This window comes from Bombus terrestris, chromosome 18 (assembly GCF_910591885.1).
Source record: "Bombus terrestris chromosome 18, iyBomTerr1.2, whole genome shotgun sequence".
NCBI classification, from domain to species: domain Eukaryota; kingdom Metazoa; phylum Arthropoda; class Insecta; order Hymenoptera; family Apidae; genus Bombus; species Bombus terrestris.
In genome coordinates this window covers 4,436,143-4,457,669 of record NC_063286.1, presented here as the reverse complement: position 1 = coordinate 4,457,669, position 21,527 = coordinate 4,436,143, and the positions used below count along the sequence as shown (strand labels likewise).

Genomic DNA, 21,527 nt, shown 5'->3' with positions numbered 1-21,527 from the left:
CATCTTTCCTTCAATAAAAATAAATAAATGGGGTAGCAACCTTTGATCTTTTTTTTAAGCATTGTGTACAAAATTTCTGTTATACATGTAGAAGATTGCTGAACGTATATTATCAGAGGCTGATGTAATTGCGTTTTGCATGCATAACGTATGCAATAATTGCCCATAATCCAGTGCCCCAAATGGCCTCGCACAAACGCAGTGCTCGACTCTCCATGCTACCGATGCTCCAGTGGAAAGGGAAATTTTGATAGCACACCATGTGGCCAACGTACAGCAGTAAACCATTCATACCTACGGATAATCGAATATAATCGTTTTTACATTTGTTGCAAAAGAGTGTCGAAACAGTGAACAGGTTGCGCGCCAACCTGAATTAATAATAATAAAACTTTTATTGCCGTTGTTACAAATTTATATATAAGTTATAGTACATTTGAATCGTTAATTAGAAAAATAGCTATTTGATATCTGCTGGCTAGTAAGACACTAACTGCTTTGAAAAGTGTATCGAAGACGATAATGGTTTAAAAAACTACGTTTTTTCAGTAGCATTAATTCTCCAAACAGGTCTTAAATCGATTTGGCGCGAAACCTGTTTAGTGGTTGTGTAATCTCGTGAAAGTCATACCAGGAATACGAAAAGGTCCACCGTTCCACACCTTGACGACATCTACGAGCAAGTAGCAAGCAGAAAGGAAAGCCAAGGAAAAAGACGTGGTTACGAATACGAATGACAGTGACCTGCATACATAATAGCAAATAAATACGGTTTTATAATGTAATTGATACGACGTTGTCCTTTTTTGGAAACATACCATAATTTCTTGTTGACAGGAATTACGTTGGTAAAATGAAGAACGCATCCTACGCAACCGAAGAACGCAGCCCATGCTAACCATCTGATTACACGTTCTTTCCAGTCTTTGTAAGTCATCATGATTATGCCAGCGTGTAGGCCAAGAAATACTTGGAACGCCGTTGTGAGGGTACCTTGATAAACATAGCATTTTGAAAATAATTACTTAGAAATGTCGAATGAATAATATTCATTTCCACGTGAAGTAGGTTATTATGGAACTGTGAATTTTATCTCTCTGAAAAGTAAAATTGGAAAAAAGTTAAAAATTCTTCCTAATAAATTTAAATAAATTAAATAAAGAAAAGTTAAGATAACAATTGAAAGTCCGCCGAATACATTTTCACAGTACTTTAATGGAAGTCAGTGTACCCAGAATTCCTTCAGGATCGTACGGTCCAGATTTATAAACCGTAGCTGAATAGTGCAAATGAGCTTCTTTAAGTATCATTCTATCAATGTAGCCTGCTGCACCGCCCACACAGTCGAAGTATTTCGCGTCGTCGTGAAGACCACCGGGGCCGAGATATCCACTAAGAATAATCGCTTTTGATGCTTTCGTAAAGACACAATTTTCATTCATTAAATCATACGTACATACGTGGGACATCCTGGAACGTTCAAGCAGAATGTTATGGCGCAATGAACCACCACAATCACGAGCATCACGCACCATTGAGGAAGAAGTAGAAGAAAATCTTGCACTTCTCGTAACATTGGAGACTATGAATGAAAATAAAGTATTTTGTAAATCGATGTTTCCGAGAAGGTATACAAAAATATCTGATACTTTTACAGGGAGATACATACAGAAAATTTTATGTATGTATACACTTACTTGTATCTTGCTTGGTCTCCTCGACATTAAAAGGAAATATAACAGAGCGACAACCAAATAAGTTATACCGAATCGTTGCAGAACACCGAATATGCGAATAGTTTCAAGCTGGCCACCTGTGCTCACCGTATTCAGAGACAACCCGATTAGAAATAAAAGTATGCTCCTCTGCCATATAAAAAAAGTAAAATATAAATAAATATAAATAAATTAAGATTGAAATACAAAGTAAAAATTCTAATTTGCATAAATTCTATATTTCCTATTACAACTGTTTGAATGCAAATTACATTCAACCAGTTTATCTCTATAACTGTCCAAATGCAAATTATATATACTTTCCTCTGCAGCTGTTTCAATGCAAATTAAATTTCATATTTATGATCTGTGAAATTGTTATCAATTACTTTGACGATTCCATATAATATCTGGTGTTTCAGTGTCATGCGCTTCATCTGACTGGACATCGCTATGGGGATACACACGCCCATGATCCATATAAAGCAAGGGAATAACAAATCTCCCGGAAGTAATCCATTCCAAGTCGCATGACCAAGAGTCCTATAACCGCCCGATCCATCGTTCACGAATATCATCAACAACGTACTGGCCCTGTAACGTTAAACTTTTCTTAAATACCGTAATATTTTATAGAGAGGGATTTTATTAAAAGAGAAATAAATATAATAGAAACATTTACCCTCGCACCGTGTCAATCGCCTTCACTCGACGTTTCGCGGGTTGCTTCATGGCGCCATCATCCGCCTGACTCTGCATACATTTTTTCCTGTATACGTGCCACAGTGATTTCAAGCCAGACAGACCAAATAGAACGAGTAACAACACTCCAAAAATAACAAGAAGCTCTGAAAAAATCACACTTCTATCAACAGGATCGTTGAACTCTACTTTGCTGTAATCTCTTTTACAATCAAGCCGCTATCGTACATCTTAATAAATTAAATCAGACGTAACACGACCGTTATCTATAAGCATTCGGTAAATATTTATGATCACCGAACGAATCTGATATTTCGATACAAATAAATAAGATCTGGATAACGACTAAACATAGATTTATACGTGTAACAATTATTGGTTATTTTTCAACTTTGGTTAGAAATTCTATTTGATGCAGGGAGCCTTACCTGTATATGGATAAGTTGGCGCGTTCAGAACCTTTATATCGCAGCTTCGATTTACTATAGAAAGTTCGTACACACCGAACTGTCCCAGGTTCGGGGTCAGCTCACAGATCACGTCACTGAAATGCGAAAAAGATGTAAATCGTATAAAACTGGACGGCGTTAATTTTAAAACACGTTGAATCGTGATACTTCTTTCGGTCAATCAAATGTACCTGGTATTTTTAGCGGATATAAATTCGTTCGGGTCGTCGGCATCCAATACTCTCAAGCTCGTGGATCGAATAGTATCGATCGTCACGCTGGAGGTCCAATTTACTACGATCTGCTTGATCCTAGTATATGGGCACTGTAACGAGATTATTCTCTCCGGTATGACTACATTTTTATAGAGAAAAATATAGGTCTTGATTAAAGAAGTTGATTAATTTCAAAACATTAAAAGGTTAATTAGAGATTAAGATTAATTTCAAAACATTAATTTCGAACACTAAAAGGTTATCGAATTAACTGCATTTATTAATTCATCCTGTATACCGCAAGTATCACACCAATAAATTATTTCACTCGTGTAACATTACGATGTAATAAATCGAAAATGAAAAAGGATTCGAAGAATGAAAGAAAAAAGAATACTAACCCTCAATGCTCAAATGTGCATCTCAAGCACCGCCGATGTGCGGCGCTCTAACTCTTTAAAATCTGACAGTTAACACTTTACTGACCGCTAGCGGTTCAACAGTATACGCACGTCCGACTGGAAACTCGGGCGCAGATTCTCCCTGGCGCCGGCTTTGTTTCGGTTTAGACTCTCCAATACCATTCTTTTCGTTCATCGCGAACGGTAAGTTTTTCAAATTGGTATAAAACTGTGGAAGCTTACAAAGCAACGCAACTGACGCAACTGATCAAGGTACCTTAGTACTAAATAACAAATTACTGCTCAAATAACGAGAAAGATTGTCGGCGACAAAAAGCCGATTAATAGGCTATCAGTCGGTAAGCGTCGGCGACAAAAAGCAGATTAATAGGCTATCGGCCGGTAAAGTGTTAAAAACTTGCAAGTCGAAATATGATGAGAATACGTTGGAGTTGCCGGTTAATATTCGCAATTGAAAATCGAAGCGTTAAAGGTTAACTTCTTCGTCTGTATCGTAAAAAATATATTACTAAACGGTGGATTTTTATGCAAATTCATATTTTGTTGAGCGCAATTAGAAAAGTAGAACCCCAATACCGATATTTTTCACTCTGTAAATATTATGATGATTAATTTACTATAGATGTTTTCCATGTGTTCACGTATTTAAATTTATAAATGTATAAACATGTGCAGTCTAATTGTTCTAAAAAAAGCTTTTTAACTTCAAATTTAACCAATAGTCATGGTTACCTGTGACTCCGATCAACATTTGAACCCGTTCTTGGAATATTCGTAGGAAACGGTATTGCACAGAACCAGGCAAAAGTATGCAAAGCACGAAAAAACATAAAAAGAGCGTGTCCTTGCGTGACTCACCAGCGCGCAATCCGCGGAAAGCAGGTAGAGCCAGGCGTTCGAATCTTCTGTGCGTAAGTTGATACAAGCCTCGTCGTATGCAAGAGTGTCTTGGTCACAAATCCACTCGTCCATTGTGTCCATGTCACGCTGAACCGAGAATAAACGCTGGATAAGGAAGAACTCGCGGTGCACGCTTCGAAAGTCGCGCGAGGAATCACGACTGTTGACTAGATTTAACACGCATCCTTAATTTGAGAGAAATGTTTACAACACGTTCCATATACGGTGACCGGGAAAGTGGAACGCTAAAAACCGAATTTTTACCATGAGTTCTTCTGCCATTTATGGTATGATAATAAAGTATCTAGATGAAATAAAAATGTTTTTACGCAACACAAGAAGAAAATATTTGAATTTGAAAAAAATTGAAATTCGAATTTCTCGATTAATTTCTTGACGAGTCGAAGAAATATTTCCGAACTATAATTTGATATTTATGCACATAAGATTGTTACTTTAAAATCATCGATATAGCAGAAATTTAATCTATGAAGAATCGATATTCTATGGATAAAGAACTTTTAGTGGATGAAGTTCACCGCTGTCTTTCGCCTAATATTGCATTGTTATGAAATAACCGACACGCTATCGAGTAAGTAATTTCTAGAGTACGTTTAAATACATTCATAAATATAGTCCGTTTAAAGAAAGAGAGAAAAATGCGAAATTAATAGATAAGTTACCTGGTATTGTTCTTCAGACTCACAAGTAGATGCGTATTATAAATACTAGGACCTCAAGAAGGAAAAATGTCGAGCAGTGATCACGGGACAAAAAGCAAAGAACAATCGGTGCTTCTCAACGCAAAATAATTAATACAAGGTATATAACAAGTTAGTTGGATAATTCGCCATAATAATCAGCTCTAACGGTATATTACCACATATGCGTACGTATATCGACGTTCGGTCAGCAAATGTTTCCACGATCAAGTATTGTGTTTAATCGGCGCGAGTTGGAACGAGAGTGGTGCGACAGCTTTTTAATATCGCGCCGTGTGCTGGCGAACAGACAGCCGTCTCGAGTCGTCACGAATCACGTGGGTGCATCGACTGACATTTCACCTGGCATTCAGCAGGAATTTTACCTGGCCACTAACCGAGCCATCGCGATCTCCTGCATACAGTATCGGCCGCCTTGAACCAGACTTTTTATCCGACGGGCTTTGGAACGTGCTTACCGATCATCGTTCAGCGCCTTATGGTCTGCGAGATCGATGTAATTCTCGTTCGTAACAGATGTTCCATGTAACGGAACTTCTTGTAAGATATTTTATGAAATTCTATGATCGGTGCAATTGAGTAGCGGTTTTTAGTACTTTCTAATACGGTTCGATTGAAATTGAAATAATTTGGCGCGAGAAGACATAATAAAATCGATTAACACGCAAAGGAAATTTTCTCTTCCTGGCTTCTGCTTTTTTCAGCTGAGTTTAACGGGATCGAATGAAAAAATGTATAATGAAACGTGAGGCAACATCATTGTGGAATCATACAAGCGGAGATAGGCAACCTCGGACAGGTGGAAATCGACACACACATTGACCTGAATTGGAGAACTCGATAAAAGGGACTTGAAACGTATGAAAATCGATAAAGCCTTAGCATGCGATGAACTTATATTGAATGAAATCATTGAGGTCATTTAATCCCTATACTATTATCAGGAATATTATTTGAAGTATAGGTAAAAGTATTTATTCGTGTTATCACAATTGCTGATAAATTTAATTGATTAATTGATAGATATGTCAATAATAATACAATCGCGGATGAGATATAACATGGAACATGCACCTAATATTCGATGCATAACGAATTTTTGTAGATTATTCCAATGATCGTCTAATTTAAAAAGGTTGGTTAGGTTTAATTAGGTTGGTACTCCCAAACTAATGGAAAACATGACGTGCATAAATGGAAAAGATCTTAATTTTCAAGTTCCTTTATTTCGAAGCTAATTAAAATACTTTGACATATATATATATATAACATCATGTAATGATTCAAATAAATAAGTGCCATTAAATACGTACGAGCTGAGCAAATTATAAAACAAATTTGATATGTGCAGTTCGGTAGATCGGCTAGCATAAACATTTCAAAATCCATAACTTCATAAATGTAGTCATTTTTTAATCAATTACAAAGATAATAATTAGTATCGAAAAACTTTCAACATCATACAAACAAACCTTTTCCTTAAGATGGGTATATTGGTCATCTATTTCGTGTTATCCATGTACATTACATTTTATAAACAACAGCAGACATATGTGGCCACTTGTTTAGCTTGTTCGAAATTCCTTTTTCTTCAGATTTACATCCATATAAATATTTATGGCGCGATGATGTGTATGGTTCGATGACTGCGACTCCATCAAGATTATTTATTACAATTCGCCATATGTGACAATAAATTCATGCATAGTTAATGCTTTCCTCTCTTTAGCTTGAACTATATTCATTTTATAAGAGAAAGATAATATACGAATAGATATACGTCACAAACACTAAGTTTTTTGTTTGCTTGCAATGTGCCGTGTATTTTTCATAGTAACAGAAGGAATGTAACTAGTATAATATTGTGTCTGTGGAATTTTTAATATTAATAATTCTTTATATTAATAATAATAATCGTCGACATTATGTAATACTGTGAATAGGATTGGATTTTATACAAAAGAAAAAGGTGGTTCGCACAAATTTCGCTATTACCAGAGATATGACCTAGGCCATACAAGGGGTGTTTTCTCAATGTTTGTTTTTCTTTTTCCCAGTTTTTCCTTGCCTAAAACAAATGCATGCAATAATTTTATTCATTTCTTCCTAACGTTAATGACCTTAGTGTACATTATATAATTTATATTTTTTCGTTTCCACATAATTTAACGAGCTTTCTACCTTTATTATCTAGATCCTTTTCGTGTACAAGCAATTTTATTACTGCAATAATATATTTATCAAAATCGTCAAAATCATCACATACTAACATCTATTATTATACCCAATAAATAGTACAGCAAGATTTTAAATAAATTATTAACAGCCAAAAGTGATGATCTATTATTATACCCAATAAATAGTACAACAGGATTTTGAATAAATTATTAACAGCCAAATATTAATCGATGTTTATAAATAATTGGAAATACTTTTAAATCTTCAAAATTAATGTTTGCCACTAACTATGCCACCCAGCTGTTCCTCTGCGTGTCATAGCGACGATACATAGATAATTCTGACTGACAATACATATAAATTAATCAATATATTGAATATATTAGATTATATTATAAAATTGCACTGTTCAGTCTAAAGAATTTAAGAAATATGTTAGATTAACTAAATTAAATATGATATTAATATTGTATGTTGGAATTCCTCATACATGCTATTAAAATCAATTTATAATTTAAGTTGGAGCAAACAGCTTAAATGGCCTATGTAAAATTTCATGACGGGTCAAGAAGAATATCATTTATAAATTTTGATGCGAATATATAGAATTATTGCGCACAGGCATTATAGTTGATATTCTTCATTTCATCAAATAGTAACTACACACGTGTAAATACAATATACACCTATCTACAACAAAATTCTATTCAAAAACGTAGCGCCGCTATGCGCCTTGCAAATTTTGTACCCTCTTACACGAGGGCATTTCGATATTTCTAGCTTTGGAAAATAATTCTTGATCTCCAAAGTTTCTTGCTTTCCACATCATCGTTTCCCCTAAAGATTAAAGAAACGATATATCCAAAGTATAAAGACATATCCTTTGACTATTATGTTAAGTCTCTTTTTACAGTCTGTCACACAAAAGTATACCGGTGATATCTACGAAAACTGATACCTAATATGGGTAAAAGTGTAATAATCTAAACTTATACAGTCTTCTGGAATACGCAGGGGCTTATAATGTCTTGGTCTTAGTACCTTTTATGACAATGAATAGAAATACAACATATATATCCGAAAAATAAGTACTGCGTATGCGATACGTTTTGAAGCTATCTTTTTGTTTCCATTATGCTGGGATGGCCACCACAGTCATCTAGTGCAAGTCCTATAGAAAATATGTAGTCGTCTATGAAAAATAAATTAAAGGGAGAACGCATATTAAAGATAAGAATCTCAATGGCCCGCATTCGAAGAACATGAAGTTCACTACCAGTCCCGTACGCCAAAAAATTAATAGAAAGCATACCGAAACGATGTCAGACAATAATCGATAATGGAGGAAATTGGATCCATTATTAAATAAAAACAAAATAGTTGTACTTTTGATCCATACTAAATTTATCACAAACAAATTAATATTTGTAGAGATATCGTCGGCATACTCTTGTGTGACAGACTATTATTTCTAAGAACTACACGTAGTTTGCTATACTGAGACATTTAATAATCAATTGAGTAAAATACTTACTATAATTTTTCTCTCTAAAACAGGCATGTCTCAAATTATGCAGGTACTCTTCTTCAACAGAAATTTCTAGCCTACGTAAACTGCCTTGATATTCAGTATGAAAGTTTTCTTTCACATAGTAGGGCACCCTTAATCCTTGAGTTGTTCTCAATACAGAATATTTTCTGTGCACAAATTTAAAATTGGCATATAATTGCATTCATACAAGTCAATCGTTCTCTTTAAGATATACCAGAGATAGAAGCCAAAAAATAAAGCGTAAATAATAAAATTGAAACATTCCATAAAATTATCAATTTAAACTAATTTATTCGTCATTATTTGTCATAAATGTATTTGTCGCGAATTATGAATACACTTACGCGTTAGAATGTAAGCTATATACAGGATCTGATATAAAGAAACTGCTCATCATAGTTAACAATATTAATAACAGCACAGGCAACAATTGAAGGAATGTGGTATATCCATTTGCTTGCTAGAAATCATAATATTTATTTAAAAAAGCGTGATTTGATTGGAAAAGAAATTGTAATTACTATATTTTAAATATATTAAATTACTATATTTTTCCTTCATACCTGAGAATGAACATGTTGAGCTTGTGCTTCTTGTTGTCTCGCCCACCTTCCAGAGCGTCTCATATAAAATTCTTGCTGTGGGAACCCACCTCCAAAGAACATACTGAACAATTCATCTGCTGTTATATCAGCTAGAAAAAATTATTTAATCAGTACATATGTTTTAATAAATATTGATAAATTATTACTATTATTATTATTATTGTTCTTTGTTTATCATAGTGAGGCTTAAAGCTTATTACAATCTCTGTTACAAATTTATTAATAATAATTTTAATAATAAATGGTGATAAATGTATCCTAATAAATTTATGATAGATAATTATGATAAAAAAATAAATATTGGACAAAAGATATTATATGTACCTTCAAATCCCCTTGTATAATTGTAATGTGAAGGATTTTGGTGAGCTTGAGCACTTTGCATTCTTTCCTCCTCAGGGCCATACATGTCATACTGCTTTCTTTTTTCCACATCAGTGAGTATAGCGACAGCATTTCCAATGGCTAAACACAATATAAATTATACATATGTCACAATAAATAGTATATATCAATAAATAATATTATATCTCATAATAAATCTGTCTCAAATATACTTTTATTATCCTTTTTAATTTACCTTTAAATGCTTCAGCAGCACCTGGTGCTTTATTTTTGTCTGGATGTAATTGAAGTGCCAACTTTTTATATGCCTTCTTAATATCACTATCAGTTGCATCTTTGCTTACACCCAAAATTTCATAATAATCTTTGCATTTCTTGATTCTACAAATAAATGAATTACACCAATATTAATGATAAAATAACAAATCTTATTATTATATCTCAAAATTTTTATTAAGATGATTTTAAAACTCTATTCGACACAAATACCTTTTAATATGTTCAAGCTGTTCCTTTGTATAATCATTAGAAGCTTGAGTATGTGTAGTTTCCTTAGGTGCAGTTTGACGTTTCCTAACTGTAGGTTCAGATTCAGACTTTTGTTGATTTTGTTTTGACATCATTGTCACTTTTGCCAATACATCTGTGAATGTATTATTAATTACAAGAAAATACTATATAGTTATACAAATTTCACTTAAACTCTTAATTTTCTGCTTACTCATACTATATTTCGCTCTTGATCAATATTCAGAGACACACGATTCATGGTGAATAAAAAGTTTTATTTTTATGCAACTATAGAAACCATATTTCTTAAAGAATTCAGTATAAACATTAAAATAATCTTTTAAAAAACTGACTTAATCTTTGAAACCAAAAATGCAATAGGGATCTCTTACAAAATGTTATATAGTGTCAATAGTGTCAATAATTTAGTGGTTGGATGTAAATAAAGTAAAGGACAACTAAGAATTGATTAAGCTATTTTATAGAAGCTGACGTGGGTCAGCTTACCTTCCCACCTTACCTTCTGCTTTTTTTGTTGGGTAAAGTTTCTGTGCTTTACGTACAAATTTTTCCGCCTCTTCATATCTTTTCTCCCGTAGATATCGTTCTGCGAGTTCCATACACCGCTCAGCCTCATCTTTATTGCTATCCATGATTTTTCTTAAAGGCCAAATTAAACTTTACCTTAAACACAATGACGGAGCAGAATAGTAAATAAATTTAATCATACACTAATTCTCCGCCATAGCAATTTAATAAGTTGCGTCATGAACACGCTATGAAGTAGAGCATTCCACTACCACTCCTACATATACTGGTATAAGTGACGACACATTTCACGCTAAGGCGCTACTTATAATATAATAATTATTGTTTATATTCACGGATCTGAATAATTTAACTCTAAAACCAACCAATTAGAATGTTTGCCATCGATTAACTGAAATTTGTATAATTAAAAAAGTTCTGTTAACAATAACATAAAGCGACCTACATAAAGAAATAAATAAAAGCGTATTGAATAATTTTCTAAGACATAATATTATTTCTTGCAAATTATACGAAGTAATTGTTTTTATATAATTCAAAACTTTATTTTATCATAAATAATTCTTTTTATTTACAATAAGAATTTGTCAAAAAATATACCCTGATCGTATATGTTAGATTAAAATATTACTGCCAAAGTGGCATCTCTAGTTTCTTTAGAATCAATGTATTTTCTCTGTCATATCTGAAACCATTTGTGTATTATAAACTAATGTTATATAGTCAAGCATTAATTTAATATTATTATTCGTATAATTGCCAAACATTTATAAATTATTTTAGGTAATCGTAATCATGTCCTTTATTTATTAGATGATATTTATTTATGATGCATTTTAACTGCAAGGTTATCTTTTAATATATTTTGAATTCTTCAAAATGTGAATTTATATTAGAAGTAAATGAATATTCTTTAATAATTAGTTCTTAATTTTATATACATTTTCACATTTACAGAAAATGCTAGGTATAAGGCAATGTGTACAACGATTTATATCAAACAAAATATTTAATGCAGAGAACTCCAATTGTTTATCTAATATACAACAAAGATCATACAATTGGCATAAAGATAAAGAAGAAGAATCAAATAGAGGATTCCTTAAATATAATAAAATTATTTTTCCTCCACAAAAACCAGGTGAAGAGAAAAGACCAGGTGTAAGTTTATTTTATATTGTAAAATAATTCTATTTCATTAATTAAAATATAATTATTCACTATATTTTTATATTTTACAGTATGTCTGTCATGTGAAAAAATTCATTAAATATAGTCCATTAAATATGTGGTATATTGCTTGTTTTGTAAGAGGTATGAGCGTAGATGAAGCTATTAAACAATTAAGCTTTTTGAAGAAGAAAGGTGCAGTCATAGCAAAAGAAGTTATCTTAGAGGCACAACGTATGGCTGTAGAGGAACATAATATTGAATTCAAAAGTAACTTATGGGTTGGTAAGTATATTGAGAAAGAAATCATAAAATGTTTTTAATATATTTAGTATTACAGTATTATAGATTTTCATTGTATTTTTCAGCCGAATCTTTTGCAACAAAGGCTCTTATAATAAAAGGCATGCGACGTCATGCTAAAGGAAGGATAGGAATAGTACATTACAGATATTGTCATTACTTTGTACGTTTAGAAGAAGGGAAACCACCAAAACATTATTATCAACCAGCACCTAAAACAGGCGAAGAATTGTTGGAAGAATGGATGGAACAAATGCGTACCCGCAAAATATATAATTCACTATAATGTACACATCTATAGTTATATGTAAATAAATAATTATACATCATCCTTTTTTCTGACATTATGTGCTTTAATTGAAGTTTAGATTAGGGTTTATTATTTCCAAATACAAATTTACATGTTAAAGTTAGAGTTTATTTAAGAATAAGATAAATGTATGTAGCAATAAAAAGGCAAATACATATCAAATTCATTTTACAACTTTAACTTAGTTCTTCTCCAGTGACGCCGTTTAGCGTTGTACCTATAAAATGAATAATAATAATAATAAATAGTACAATGATTAAGGAGGAAAATACTAAAATATATATATTTTAATAATTTTTACCGGATAGTGTTGCCAGTACGCATTCTGACCCATTGTGGAATCGGCCTGTTTTGCTTCAACTTTTTGGCAAGCTTCCGCTTGATAATAAATGTTTTGTGAGCCGACTGAAACAGAACATGTAGTTTATGTATGTCTTAAATAAAATTTTCTAACAGTTATTTACATATAATTAATAGGATGTGAAAAGAATTGTTGGATAACCTAAACCTTACCATCTTGCTCAAACCACAATCAATGGAATGGTCGAGAATTTCCTGCGTTCCTGAACAAGGTTTCTACCAGACAAATGTCACTATATATAAATGTTACCAAAAATAATAAAATAAATACTAGATATAGGATCTTTATGGTACATTAAAAACAGATAAAAAATAAAAATAATATAATATGAAGAGTAAATATCTAATATTAAAAAAGAGCAAATATTACATAAAAAAATAAAGTACTAATAGATGTTTTGGAATATAATATTATTTCCTTATAGTTAAAAAATTTGCGAGTTTTCAAAATAACAATGTTCGTTTTAACGCTTGAAAAAGACACATTTGCCTTCTTATCTATAAAGTTTAATATAGATATTAACTTAAAATATATTTACATTTTCTTCATGATATATTTATAAAGTATATTTAATAACATATATTTCTATATAACAATTTTAATTTTAATAAATGGAGTATCAAATTTAACTTATTCAGTTTAGTTTAAATATTTAATTGAGTTATTTCAAAACATTATTACGTCACAGTTTGTATATCTTTTTATTATGTGTTTTATTGTTATTCCTCTCTGGAACTTTGGACTTTATTGATACAAATTAGTTTTCACGATTTAGTTAACATATTGTTAAAAGAAATTGTTTAAAAATTTACTTGTCAAATATGTTCGCCACTTGTTTTAGATCGTTTCGAACTGGGAACAAAGTGAGTATTAGAAACTTATATTTCCTTGATGTTCGGTTGTTTCAATGACCAACCAATTGATCGATTATAAGCGATTATAAGTCACTTATAAGTGATTTGGATTAATAGGAAATAAAACTAATTTTTATTATACTTATAATATATATCGAATCTTTTTCTATTGTATAAAACATTTTTACTTATAAAGAATAATAAAAACATATTAATTTTATATGAAATCGCATATTTTTGTAAAATAAAATTATATTAATTTAAAAATAAAAGCAAATGAGGTATTTAAAATGATATTATAAATTACTTGTTTCAAAAAGAATTAATATTTAAGGAACTTATTTATTATTTTAGTATGGATTATTGGCACGTTATGAATCCACATTAGTTATTGCAGAACATAATAATGAATCTCTAGCCCCTATTACTTGTAATACATTAAGTGCAGCAAAAAAAATTGGTGGTGATATAACAGTCTTAGTTGCTGGTACCAAATGTGATGCAGTTGCACAAAGTGTCAGTAAAGCTAATGGTGTATCCAAAGTTTTGGTGGCAGAGAGCGACGCTTTTAAAGGATTTCTTCCAGAAGCACTAACGCCTCTTATCCTTGCTACTCAAAATGAGCATAAATTTACCCATATTTTAACTGGTGCTACTGCATTTGGTAAAGCACTATTACCAAGAGTAAGCATCTAATTAGAAAGTCCGTTTTATGTACCTTTAAATATATATTATTATAGATAAAAAGTATTTTTCATGGTTTGTATATAACTTTCATTTTTTAAGGTTGCAGCTAAATTAGATGTGTCTCCAATAAGTGATATTATTGGTATTAAAGCAGCAGATACATTCACCCGTACAATTTATGCAGGAAATGCAATTCAAACTTTAAAGTGCAAAGATAATATAAAGATAGTTTCAGTGAGAGGCACTGCATTCGAAGCAATACCTTTGGAAGGAGGCAGTGCCAAGTGTGAACCTGCCCTAGCTGGTGACTACAAATCACAATTGGCAGAATTCATTAAACAGGAGTTGTCTAAATCTGATAGACCAGAATTGACATCTGCAAAAATCGTTGTATCTGGAGGAAGAGGAATGAAGTCTGGCGAAAACTTTAAATTATTATATAGTTTGGCAGATAAACTTAATGCTGCAGTTGGCGCTTCCCGTGCTGCTGTTGATGCTGGTTATGTGCCTAATGATTTGCAAGTGGGACAGACAGGAAAAATTGTTGCTCCAGTAAGTTTGGCTTCTAGTTATAGTCTATTATAACCGCTAAAAAATTATTTACGTTTCAATTCATATCTTTTAGAATCTATATATTGCTGTTGGTATCTCTGGAGCAATTCAGCATTTAGCTGGTATGAAAGATTCAAAAACGATTGTGGCAATTAACAAAGATCCAGAAGCACCAATCTTCCAAGTAGCTGATTATGGCTTAGTTGCTGATTTATTCAAGGCTGTTCCTGAACTTACAGAAAAATTGTAAATTTTAACAATATTTTATAAGTACATTTTTTATACACATATACACATATATACAAAAATATATTTGTGCAAAACATTTATTAAAAATATAATTTTTTATAAATATTAAATTTATAACTATTTATTTTAACTGTATATTAATAATCTAAGATTAAAATTGTATTATTTTTTCGTTTATATAAATCAACAACATTTTAGGCTCTCCTATTTGAAGTATATAATATGATACTATAAAGTATTTTTATGGATTTTGTGACAAACTAATATGTATCCAAAGCATACATGAAAAGATGAAATTTCTCCAAATTTATGGAGAAATATCTAATTAAAGCAATAATTTCGATAATATTTATTATTGAGTTTTCGACTTTAGCGCCATAATAAGCTTTCCAGTGAGGAAATGAGACTGTATACGCTATGGTTCTGGTTGTTCCCGAGCTAGCTGCTGCACCATACGCCAAGTGCTAAAGGTAGTCACGCTAGCATATACAAGATCCTATAAAATTAGGAGTCTGTTTGGTGGCACGCTAGCATAGACAAGTTCTATGCTACAAAAACCTATTGAATTGTACGGTTCTGCGGGAAAATTGATATCTACTTTTCTATCCGGGATAAGCAAGTATAAGAGTACCAAATCGCGCAATAATTGAACTAGTTGTAACTAGTTGCCTAGAAGAGAGAGATTAATTGTTTATTATATTCTTTTCGGACAAGAAAAGAGAATATTTTCTTTCAAACGATAATGGATCAATTAATTCGTTGAGCCGTAAATAAATAATATGAAAAATTGTTATGCCCAAATGCTTATTAGTTTTTCCAAAAAGCTATTTAACAACTAAAAAGTAGTCTTCGTTGCACACTCGTCATCTCCACGACGGAGAGAAAGTTCCCTTGACGAAAAGTTCGACAGCCTGTTGACCCTCGAGTAGTGTAACATGATTCAATGTCAGATATCCACGAGACAACGTATCTAGGTATTAATTTAAAAGTGAAACTTCTTTCAATTTTAACTTTTTTAAAATTAAACTTTTACAAACGTGTTTGTGAGATGTTTCCGATTAAAATGAGTATAGAAATATGCACCAAAATACATCGTGTTTATAAAAAATAAGAAAGTTTGATTTTTGAATTGCAGGTCTCAGCTTATCGCAGCCTTTTAATATTTATTGATCGCTTCGATTCTCAGTTCCTCTTTCTCTTTCATTCACATTGTCCTTCCCTACATTCGACATGTAAAATCTCAGTTTCGAAAAATAGAATTGTTTCTACACCTCCAGTATTGCAACATTCGCGTTCCGACTTTTGTACAATTATCAAATATTTCTTGTATTATAAAAAAATTATATATACAATAATAATAGCTGAGAAAGAATTGTGTCTGGGGACGAAATTCTGCCATTTTTTCAATTAAAATATACTTATGGTAGGGACATTTTTGCATTCTGTTAATATCTTAAGATTTATAATAAAACAATTACATAGTTTTTTTTATTAAAAATCTACTACCAACTATGCAGATAGTGGGAAGCAATATTATTCACAATGCAATAATAAATCTTTAGCCCTTTTTTATGACACTTTCATCAATATGTGATATTTTTCTAACTAAAATGTCATGAAACACGATACTGTAAACGAATTTCAAGGTTATTTATATAAACGCATTCTGATTTATCCGAGAAGCCCCATTTATTCAGGTTGGTCTGGGATAGAAAAGTAGATATTTTTCTTAAGTCTTACGATTTTTCGTAGGACCATAGAATTAAATAAATTTTTATAAAGTGGATCTCAATAGGTTCTTTTTATGCTAACGTGTACCACCTTCAGTATTTGTTCGCATGGTTCAGCATCTGTACTGTAAAACAACTAGGACTACGGGCGTGAACATTCTCATTTCCTCTCTGCTTTTTCGTATTTACTTCTGTTATACGTGCGTATATCTGGGTATGTGTGGAATCGCTGCCATCTTTGTCATTTCTTGGCGTGGTGCATTGGCGTGTATGGCCGGCTAGATTACCGATTTTTAAGTATATAATCGTATTTATGTGTTTTGTGTCTATAGATGTGGAAATTCGATAATAAGTTTATCATGAGTATGGACAGTATCGAAAAATTGTACAAAAATTTTGGCATTTTGGCTGATGCCAAAGATAAATTGGCTGAGGTAATTGACGAGCTTGGTTATATTTAATAACCACGTTTACTTAATTCTAACATTTACAATTTTATGTATTTGCAAGCATAAATAAAACTTTCTATTCCATTTAAAACATGCAAATATGTATAATTTCGTAAGCCTCAAGTTAATTTAACAATGTTTTTATAATAAAAATGAGTCAATACTGTACATAAATAATTAAGCACAGAAAGCGGCAAATATTATAAATCTAAACGTTTTGTTTGTATGTTTCAGCATGAGAAAGAGTATTTAGAAATTCTGACAGCAGTGAAAGGATCACCGAAAGAAAAACGATTAGCATCGCAATTCATTGCAAGGTTTTTTAAATATTTTCCAAAATTAGCTGATCAGGCTATAGATGCTCATTTAGATCTATGTGAAGATGAAGATATGGCTGTATGTAGTATTTATATCATTTGACCACATATGCGAATACATATATATTTGTATTAAAGTCTCCATACAATGGAAATTTGATGATTTGATATATTAATATTTTCAGATAAGAAAACAAGCAATTAAAGATTTACCTGCATTATGTAAGGATAATAAAGAACATACAGCTAGAATTGCTGATATTTTAGCTCAATTACTTCAAGCTCAAGATCCTTCTGAATTGGCTGTTGTTCATAATAGTGTTATGTCCCTTATGAAAACTGACCCAAGAGGTATGGAGTATATTATTGTTTGTTATAGATACATTACAATGTAATGATATTGTAATGAGATATTAATTGTATTTAATATATTCTGTTCTTAAGGAACAATAAGTGGATTTTTTAGTCAAATCATCAATGGGGATGATGGAACACGGGAACGTTGTATTAAGTTTCTAGCAACAAAATTAAAAGCAATAGGTCATGACATTATTACTAAAGAACCAGAAGATCTTTTAATTTCAGAATGCAAGAAAGTGTTACAGGTATAATCTTTTTATCATAACAATAGAATTTTTTCTTTAATCACTGTTTAAATAGCACTTCCTTTTCCATAGGATGTTACTGCTGATGAATTTCATAGCATTATGGAAGTACTTGCGTGGACTAGATTAGGTTCAACAATTAGTGGACAACAAGAATTAGTAGATATTACAGTTGAACAAGCTGAATTGTCAGAACCATTCAAGCATACTAATGTTGAACAATGGAACAGACTTGTACAATGTATTAAACACGCACTTCCATTCTTTAGTGTAAGCATACTTTAACTATATTTATATATCATTTTATGATTGTTAATGAAAATTTATGTAATGTAATCTATTTCTTACAGTCTCAAATAGATTCTTCACGATTCGTTTCTTACATTTGTGTACAAGTTTTACCACATCTTTCTTTAATTACTTCACCCAATGGAAGAGATGTACAATTGGAATTATTAAAGCTTCTTGCTGAATTAGCTGTATTTTGTGGAACAATTGATAAACCAGAAGAAAAAGTACAGCAACTTTATAATACTCTTATTGTAAGTAATAACGTTATTTAGGAGCACAAATTTATTTTATATCAAAAGTATTAATACTGTTTCAATATTTATAGACATATATGCCATTACCTCCAGTCACAGAAATAACTGAAGTACCAAAATTACAATTCAGTCATGTTGAGTGCCTTATGTATACTTTTCATAAACTGTGTAAACAAACCCCGGAATTTTTAATGAAAGATCCAGAACAGCTTAAGGAATTTAGATTAAGATTACAGTATTTTGCACGTGGCATTCAAGGTTATATAAAAAAATTACGCGAGGCAATTAGCGGCAAATCAGAAGAAGAGTTGAAGTCAGAGGAAAATCAATTAAAAGTTGTTGCTTTAAAAACGACAAATAATATCAATAGTTTAATTAAAGATCTGTTTCATTCGCCACCTAGTTTTAAAAGTATTATACATCTTTCATGGAAAACAACAGCTAATGATAAGAAGGTACGTATTAAAGCAGTTATAATTCTTTTAGAAATGTGGTATTTTGAATACTATAATACATTTTTTGTATCTTATTTTAGAATGAAAAGCATTCATCTGCTCAAAAAAGACATACACCCATTACGTTTGGAAATGATAGTAATGCAAATAAACGAAGTAAAGAAGATAAAAGTAAAAGGGAATTATATACTCCTCCTAGTGGAAAATACAGCTCAAACATATCATCAAATTATGGTAATTGAAGAAGCATTTTTATTTCATAAAATAATATTTAGAAATAAAATAAAAATCTATCTTTATATCTTTTGTTACAGGTCGAGGTAGATTTAGAGGAAATAGGTCAGGTGGTCGAGGTGGTTATAGACCAAGAGGTCGTGGAACATGGAGAAAAAATTTTTATTAATTATTTAATTACTGGAATTGTTGAAAAATGAAATAGTAAAAGCTCCAATAATATAAAAGACTAAACCAGTTCTGTAAAATGTACATATTAAGATGAAGGACGTAAAAGTGATTATTTACTGAAAGTGAATTTAAGAGAAGTGACAAAGGGAGAGAAATACAATTTTTTTATCCTATAAATCTTAGTGTAAAGAAAGTGTTTTTCGTGAAAGCTTTAAGTACACATACAAGTTTCAAATACAAAATTGTAAGAATTGATTGTTTACTAAACATAGTGATAATGTCAATAATGAAATATTGACATTTAAAGAAGAGAACATTGCTGTGTAATACTGTACTAATGGTGTTATGAGAACCTTTTTTTATATTCATTATTAAATAACTGGAAAATACAATTTGAAGAAACCTGGGTTTACAAAAGTGAACAACTATGGAGAAAGAAGTGGAGAAACTTGATATCATGAACTTGAAGAAGTGTTTATTACAAAAATTTTAAACCAGGTACCTTGATAGGCAATACAATATACACAAAATACCGAAGAAAAAATGATGTGGCAACACAATACATGAATCATTTGAAGTATTTGAAGAAACATCAGATGTCACAAACAAAAAATTACATCTATTTGATACAGAATATTTACAAATTCATACTGTACAATGATTGGCTTGTGCTAGGACACTTGTGTTACACGTATTTGCAAAAAACAGACAATATTTCTCTGCCATAACAATTTTGAATGTTAAAATAGTATCAAAATGTATTCCCCTATCTCCTAGTTCTTCCTAGTCCTTTCTCTCTTGATCATATCTCACTTTTTTTGTCAACAGGAAGTGCAGACCAGAACAATCGGAGGGACAATGACAGAGTATCTAATTCTGAGAGAATAATGAAATCAAAGAAACTTAAAAACAGCTGTTCTTTTGTTAGATTCGAAATTAGTTATATTTATTGATTTATGTGCTTCATTTACTAATTCTATGTTTGTATTATTATTAAGTGTTTACATATTTTTTTAACTGAATGGATGAATCTCCTATTAAAATGTCTAATTTGAGTACAAGAAGACATATCAAAATGATATAAAGATCAGCATAACATTATAAAATCGTTTACTAAATAATATAAATGAAACAAGTGATTTTTCAAGTCAAAAAGTTTCTTTGATTACATGACTGAAGGTGTAATGTATTATATACATTTTATCTTGCAGATGGTGTACATTGATTGATGACTGAGGATGGGAAAGCAGAACAAAAATAATCAAGTTTTGATTACAGGTTGTCCAGTAAGTTCAAGGTGGAGGCTCATAAGAAATGATTATAATGTACTTTTTTCAGGAACCAAGATAGGGTTGTATATTGTCTTTTATCTATATATTGATGGTAGCTGTTTTGTAAGGTGAGTTTCAAAACATATTGTATCCTTTTCCTATCCACCATTGAATAAAACTTGTGTAATACTAGTAATAATAATAATTCATGAATATATTATCATTTAATTTAATAAATAATACTATTGCATAATATATGTTGTATTTTTTATGCCCAATTTCGAATGTCACTATATATGGCTAATTAAAAAGATTGTAAAAAATTTACAGTTATTGAATATTTATACATGTTTGAATTAATATTTAATACAAATGTTTTGTGACTTGTTAATTATATAAT

General features: G+C 31.2%; 6 protein-coding genes and 2 long non-coding RNA genes across 13 annotated transcripts; 4 read left to right on the top strand and 4 right to left on the bottom strand.

The window, feature by feature from the left end:
• Positions 1–28: 28 nt before the first annotated feature.
• On the bottom strand, positions 29–5,372 carry LOC100648231 (heparan-alpha-glucosaminide N-acetyltransferase). 2 transcript variants are annotated; one of them, XM_048414098.1, is made up of 12 exons: positions 5,284–5,372; positions 4,362–4,490; positions 3,058–3,191; positions 2,846–2,961; positions 2,398–2,563; positions 2,105–2,309; positions 1,698–1,865; positions 1,461–1,582; positions 1,232–1,392; positions 819–993; positions 632–744; positions 29–294 (listed from the first exon to the last, which is right to left on the bottom strand). In XM_048414098.1, exons 2-12 carry the CDS (start codon positions 4,482–4,484, stop codon positions 113–115), a joined length of 1,665 nt encoding a protein of 554 aa, XP_048270055.1. In that variant the 5' UTR covers positions 4,485–4,490; positions 5,284–5,372; the 3' UTR covers positions 29–112. The 2 variants fall into 2 exon arrangements, with proteins under 2 accessions (XP_048270055.1, XP_012173714.1); XM_012318324.3 differs by lacking the exon at positions 5,284–5,372 and adding an exon at positions 5,087–5,222.
• LOC105666705 lies at positions 3,566–6,437 on the top strand. Its single transcript, XR_001099543.3, has 4 exons — positions 3,566–3,686; positions 4,282–4,995; positions 5,104–5,665; positions 5,830–6,437. It is a non-coding gene; the product is annotated as an uncharacterized LOC105666705 (long non-coding RNA).
• On the bottom strand, positions 6,332–11,124 carry LOC100648038 (dnaJ homolog subfamily B member 12). Of its 2 annotated transcripts, none has more exons than XM_012318326.3 (8): positions 10,836–11,124; positions 10,295–10,448; positions 10,041–10,186; positions 9,785–9,925; positions 9,419–9,549; positions 9,200–9,315; positions 8,838–9,001; positions 6,332–7,193 (listed from the first exon to the last, which is right to left on the bottom strand). In XM_012318326.3, the coding sequence occupies exons 1-8, from the start codon at positions 10,966–10,968 to the stop codon at positions 7,117–7,119; spliced, it is 1,062 nt and encodes a 353-aa protein (XP_012173716.1). In that variant the 5' UTR covers positions 10,969–11,124; the 3' UTR covers positions 6,332–7,116. The 2 variants fall into 2 exon arrangements, with proteins under 2 accessions (XP_012173716.1, XP_003402156.1); XM_003402108.4 differs by having other exon boundaries at positions 6,332–8,140; positions 10,836–11,123.
• Positions 11,125–11,126: 2 nt separating this feature from the next.
• LOC100648581 (39S ribosomal protein L22, mitochondrial) lies at positions 11,127–12,679 on the top strand. 2 transcript variants are annotated; one of them, XM_003402114.4, is made up of 4 exons: positions 11,127–11,380; positions 11,822–12,025; positions 12,106–12,319; positions 12,403–12,679. In XM_003402114.4, the coding sequence occupies exons 2-4, from the start codon at positions 11,825–11,827 to the stop codon at positions 12,621–12,623; spliced, it is 636 nt and encodes a 211-aa protein (XP_003402162.1). In that variant the 5' UTR covers positions 11,127–11,380; positions 11,822–11,824; the 3' UTR covers positions 12,624–12,679. The 2 variants fall into 2 exon arrangements, with proteins under 2 accessions (XP_003402162.1, XP_003402161.1); XM_003402113.4 differs by lacking the exon at positions 11,127–11,380 and adding an exon at positions 11,490–11,647.
• Positions 12,680–12,733: 54 nt separating this feature from the next.
• On the bottom strand, positions 12,734–13,240 carry LOC110120071 (60S ribosomal protein L39). The gene is made up of 3 exons (XM_020867573.2): positions 13,161–13,240; positions 12,949–13,052; positions 12,734–12,864 (listed from the first exon to the last, which is right to left on the bottom strand). Exons 1-3 carry the CDS (start codon positions 13,161–13,163, stop codon positions 12,816–12,818), a joined length of 156 nt encoding a protein of 51 aa, XP_020723232.1. The 5' UTR covers positions 13,164–13,240; the 3' UTR covers positions 12,734–12,815.
• Positions 13,241–13,610: 370 nt separating this feature from the next.
• LOC100648465 (electron transfer flavoprotein subunit alpha, mitochondrial) lies at positions 13,611–15,702 on the top strand. The gene is made up of 4 exons (XM_003402112.4): positions 13,611–13,871; positions 14,217–14,546; positions 14,649–15,101; positions 15,175–15,702. The coding sequence occupies exons 1-4, from the start codon at positions 13,830–13,832 to the stop codon at positions 15,349–15,351; spliced, it is 1,002 nt and encodes a 333-aa protein (XP_003402160.1). The 5' UTR covers positions 13,611–13,829; the 3' UTR covers positions 15,352–15,702.
• Positions 15,703–16,008: 306 nt separating this feature from the next.
• On the bottom strand, positions 16,009–16,739 carry LOC125386871. Its single transcript, XR_007227403.1, has 2 exons — positions 16,388–16,739; positions 16,009–16,320 (listed from the first exon to the last, which is right to left on the bottom strand). It is a non-coding gene; the product is annotated as an uncharacterized LOC125386871 (long non-coding RNA).
• Positions 16,740–17,028: 289 nt separating this feature from the next.
• LOC100647361 (apoptosis inhibitor 5) lies at positions 17,029–21,382 on the top strand. 3 transcript variants are annotated; one of them, XM_012318323.3, is made up of 11 exons: positions 17,029–17,047; positions 17,146–17,294; positions 17,413–17,514; positions 17,764–17,925; positions 18,032–18,197; positions 18,291–18,451; positions 18,524–18,721; positions 18,802–18,993; positions 19,068–19,451; positions 19,532–19,685; positions 19,766–21,382. In XM_012318323.3, the coding sequence occupies exons 3-11, from the start codon at positions 17,413–17,415 to the stop codon at positions 19,852–19,854; spliced, it is 1,608 nt and encodes a 535-aa protein (XP_012173713.1). In that variant the 5' UTR covers positions 17,029–17,047; positions 17,146–17,294; the 3' UTR covers positions 19,855–21,382. The 3 variants fall into 3 exon arrangements, with proteins under 3 accessions (XP_012173713.1, XP_020723231.1, XP_012173712.1); XM_020867572.2 differs by lacking the exon at positions 17,029–17,047 and having other exon boundaries at positions 17,122–17,294; XM_012318322.3 differs by lacking the exons at positions 17,029–17,047; positions 17,146–17,294 and having other exon boundaries at positions 17,302–17,514.
• Positions 21,383–21,527: the final 145 nt, after the last annotated feature.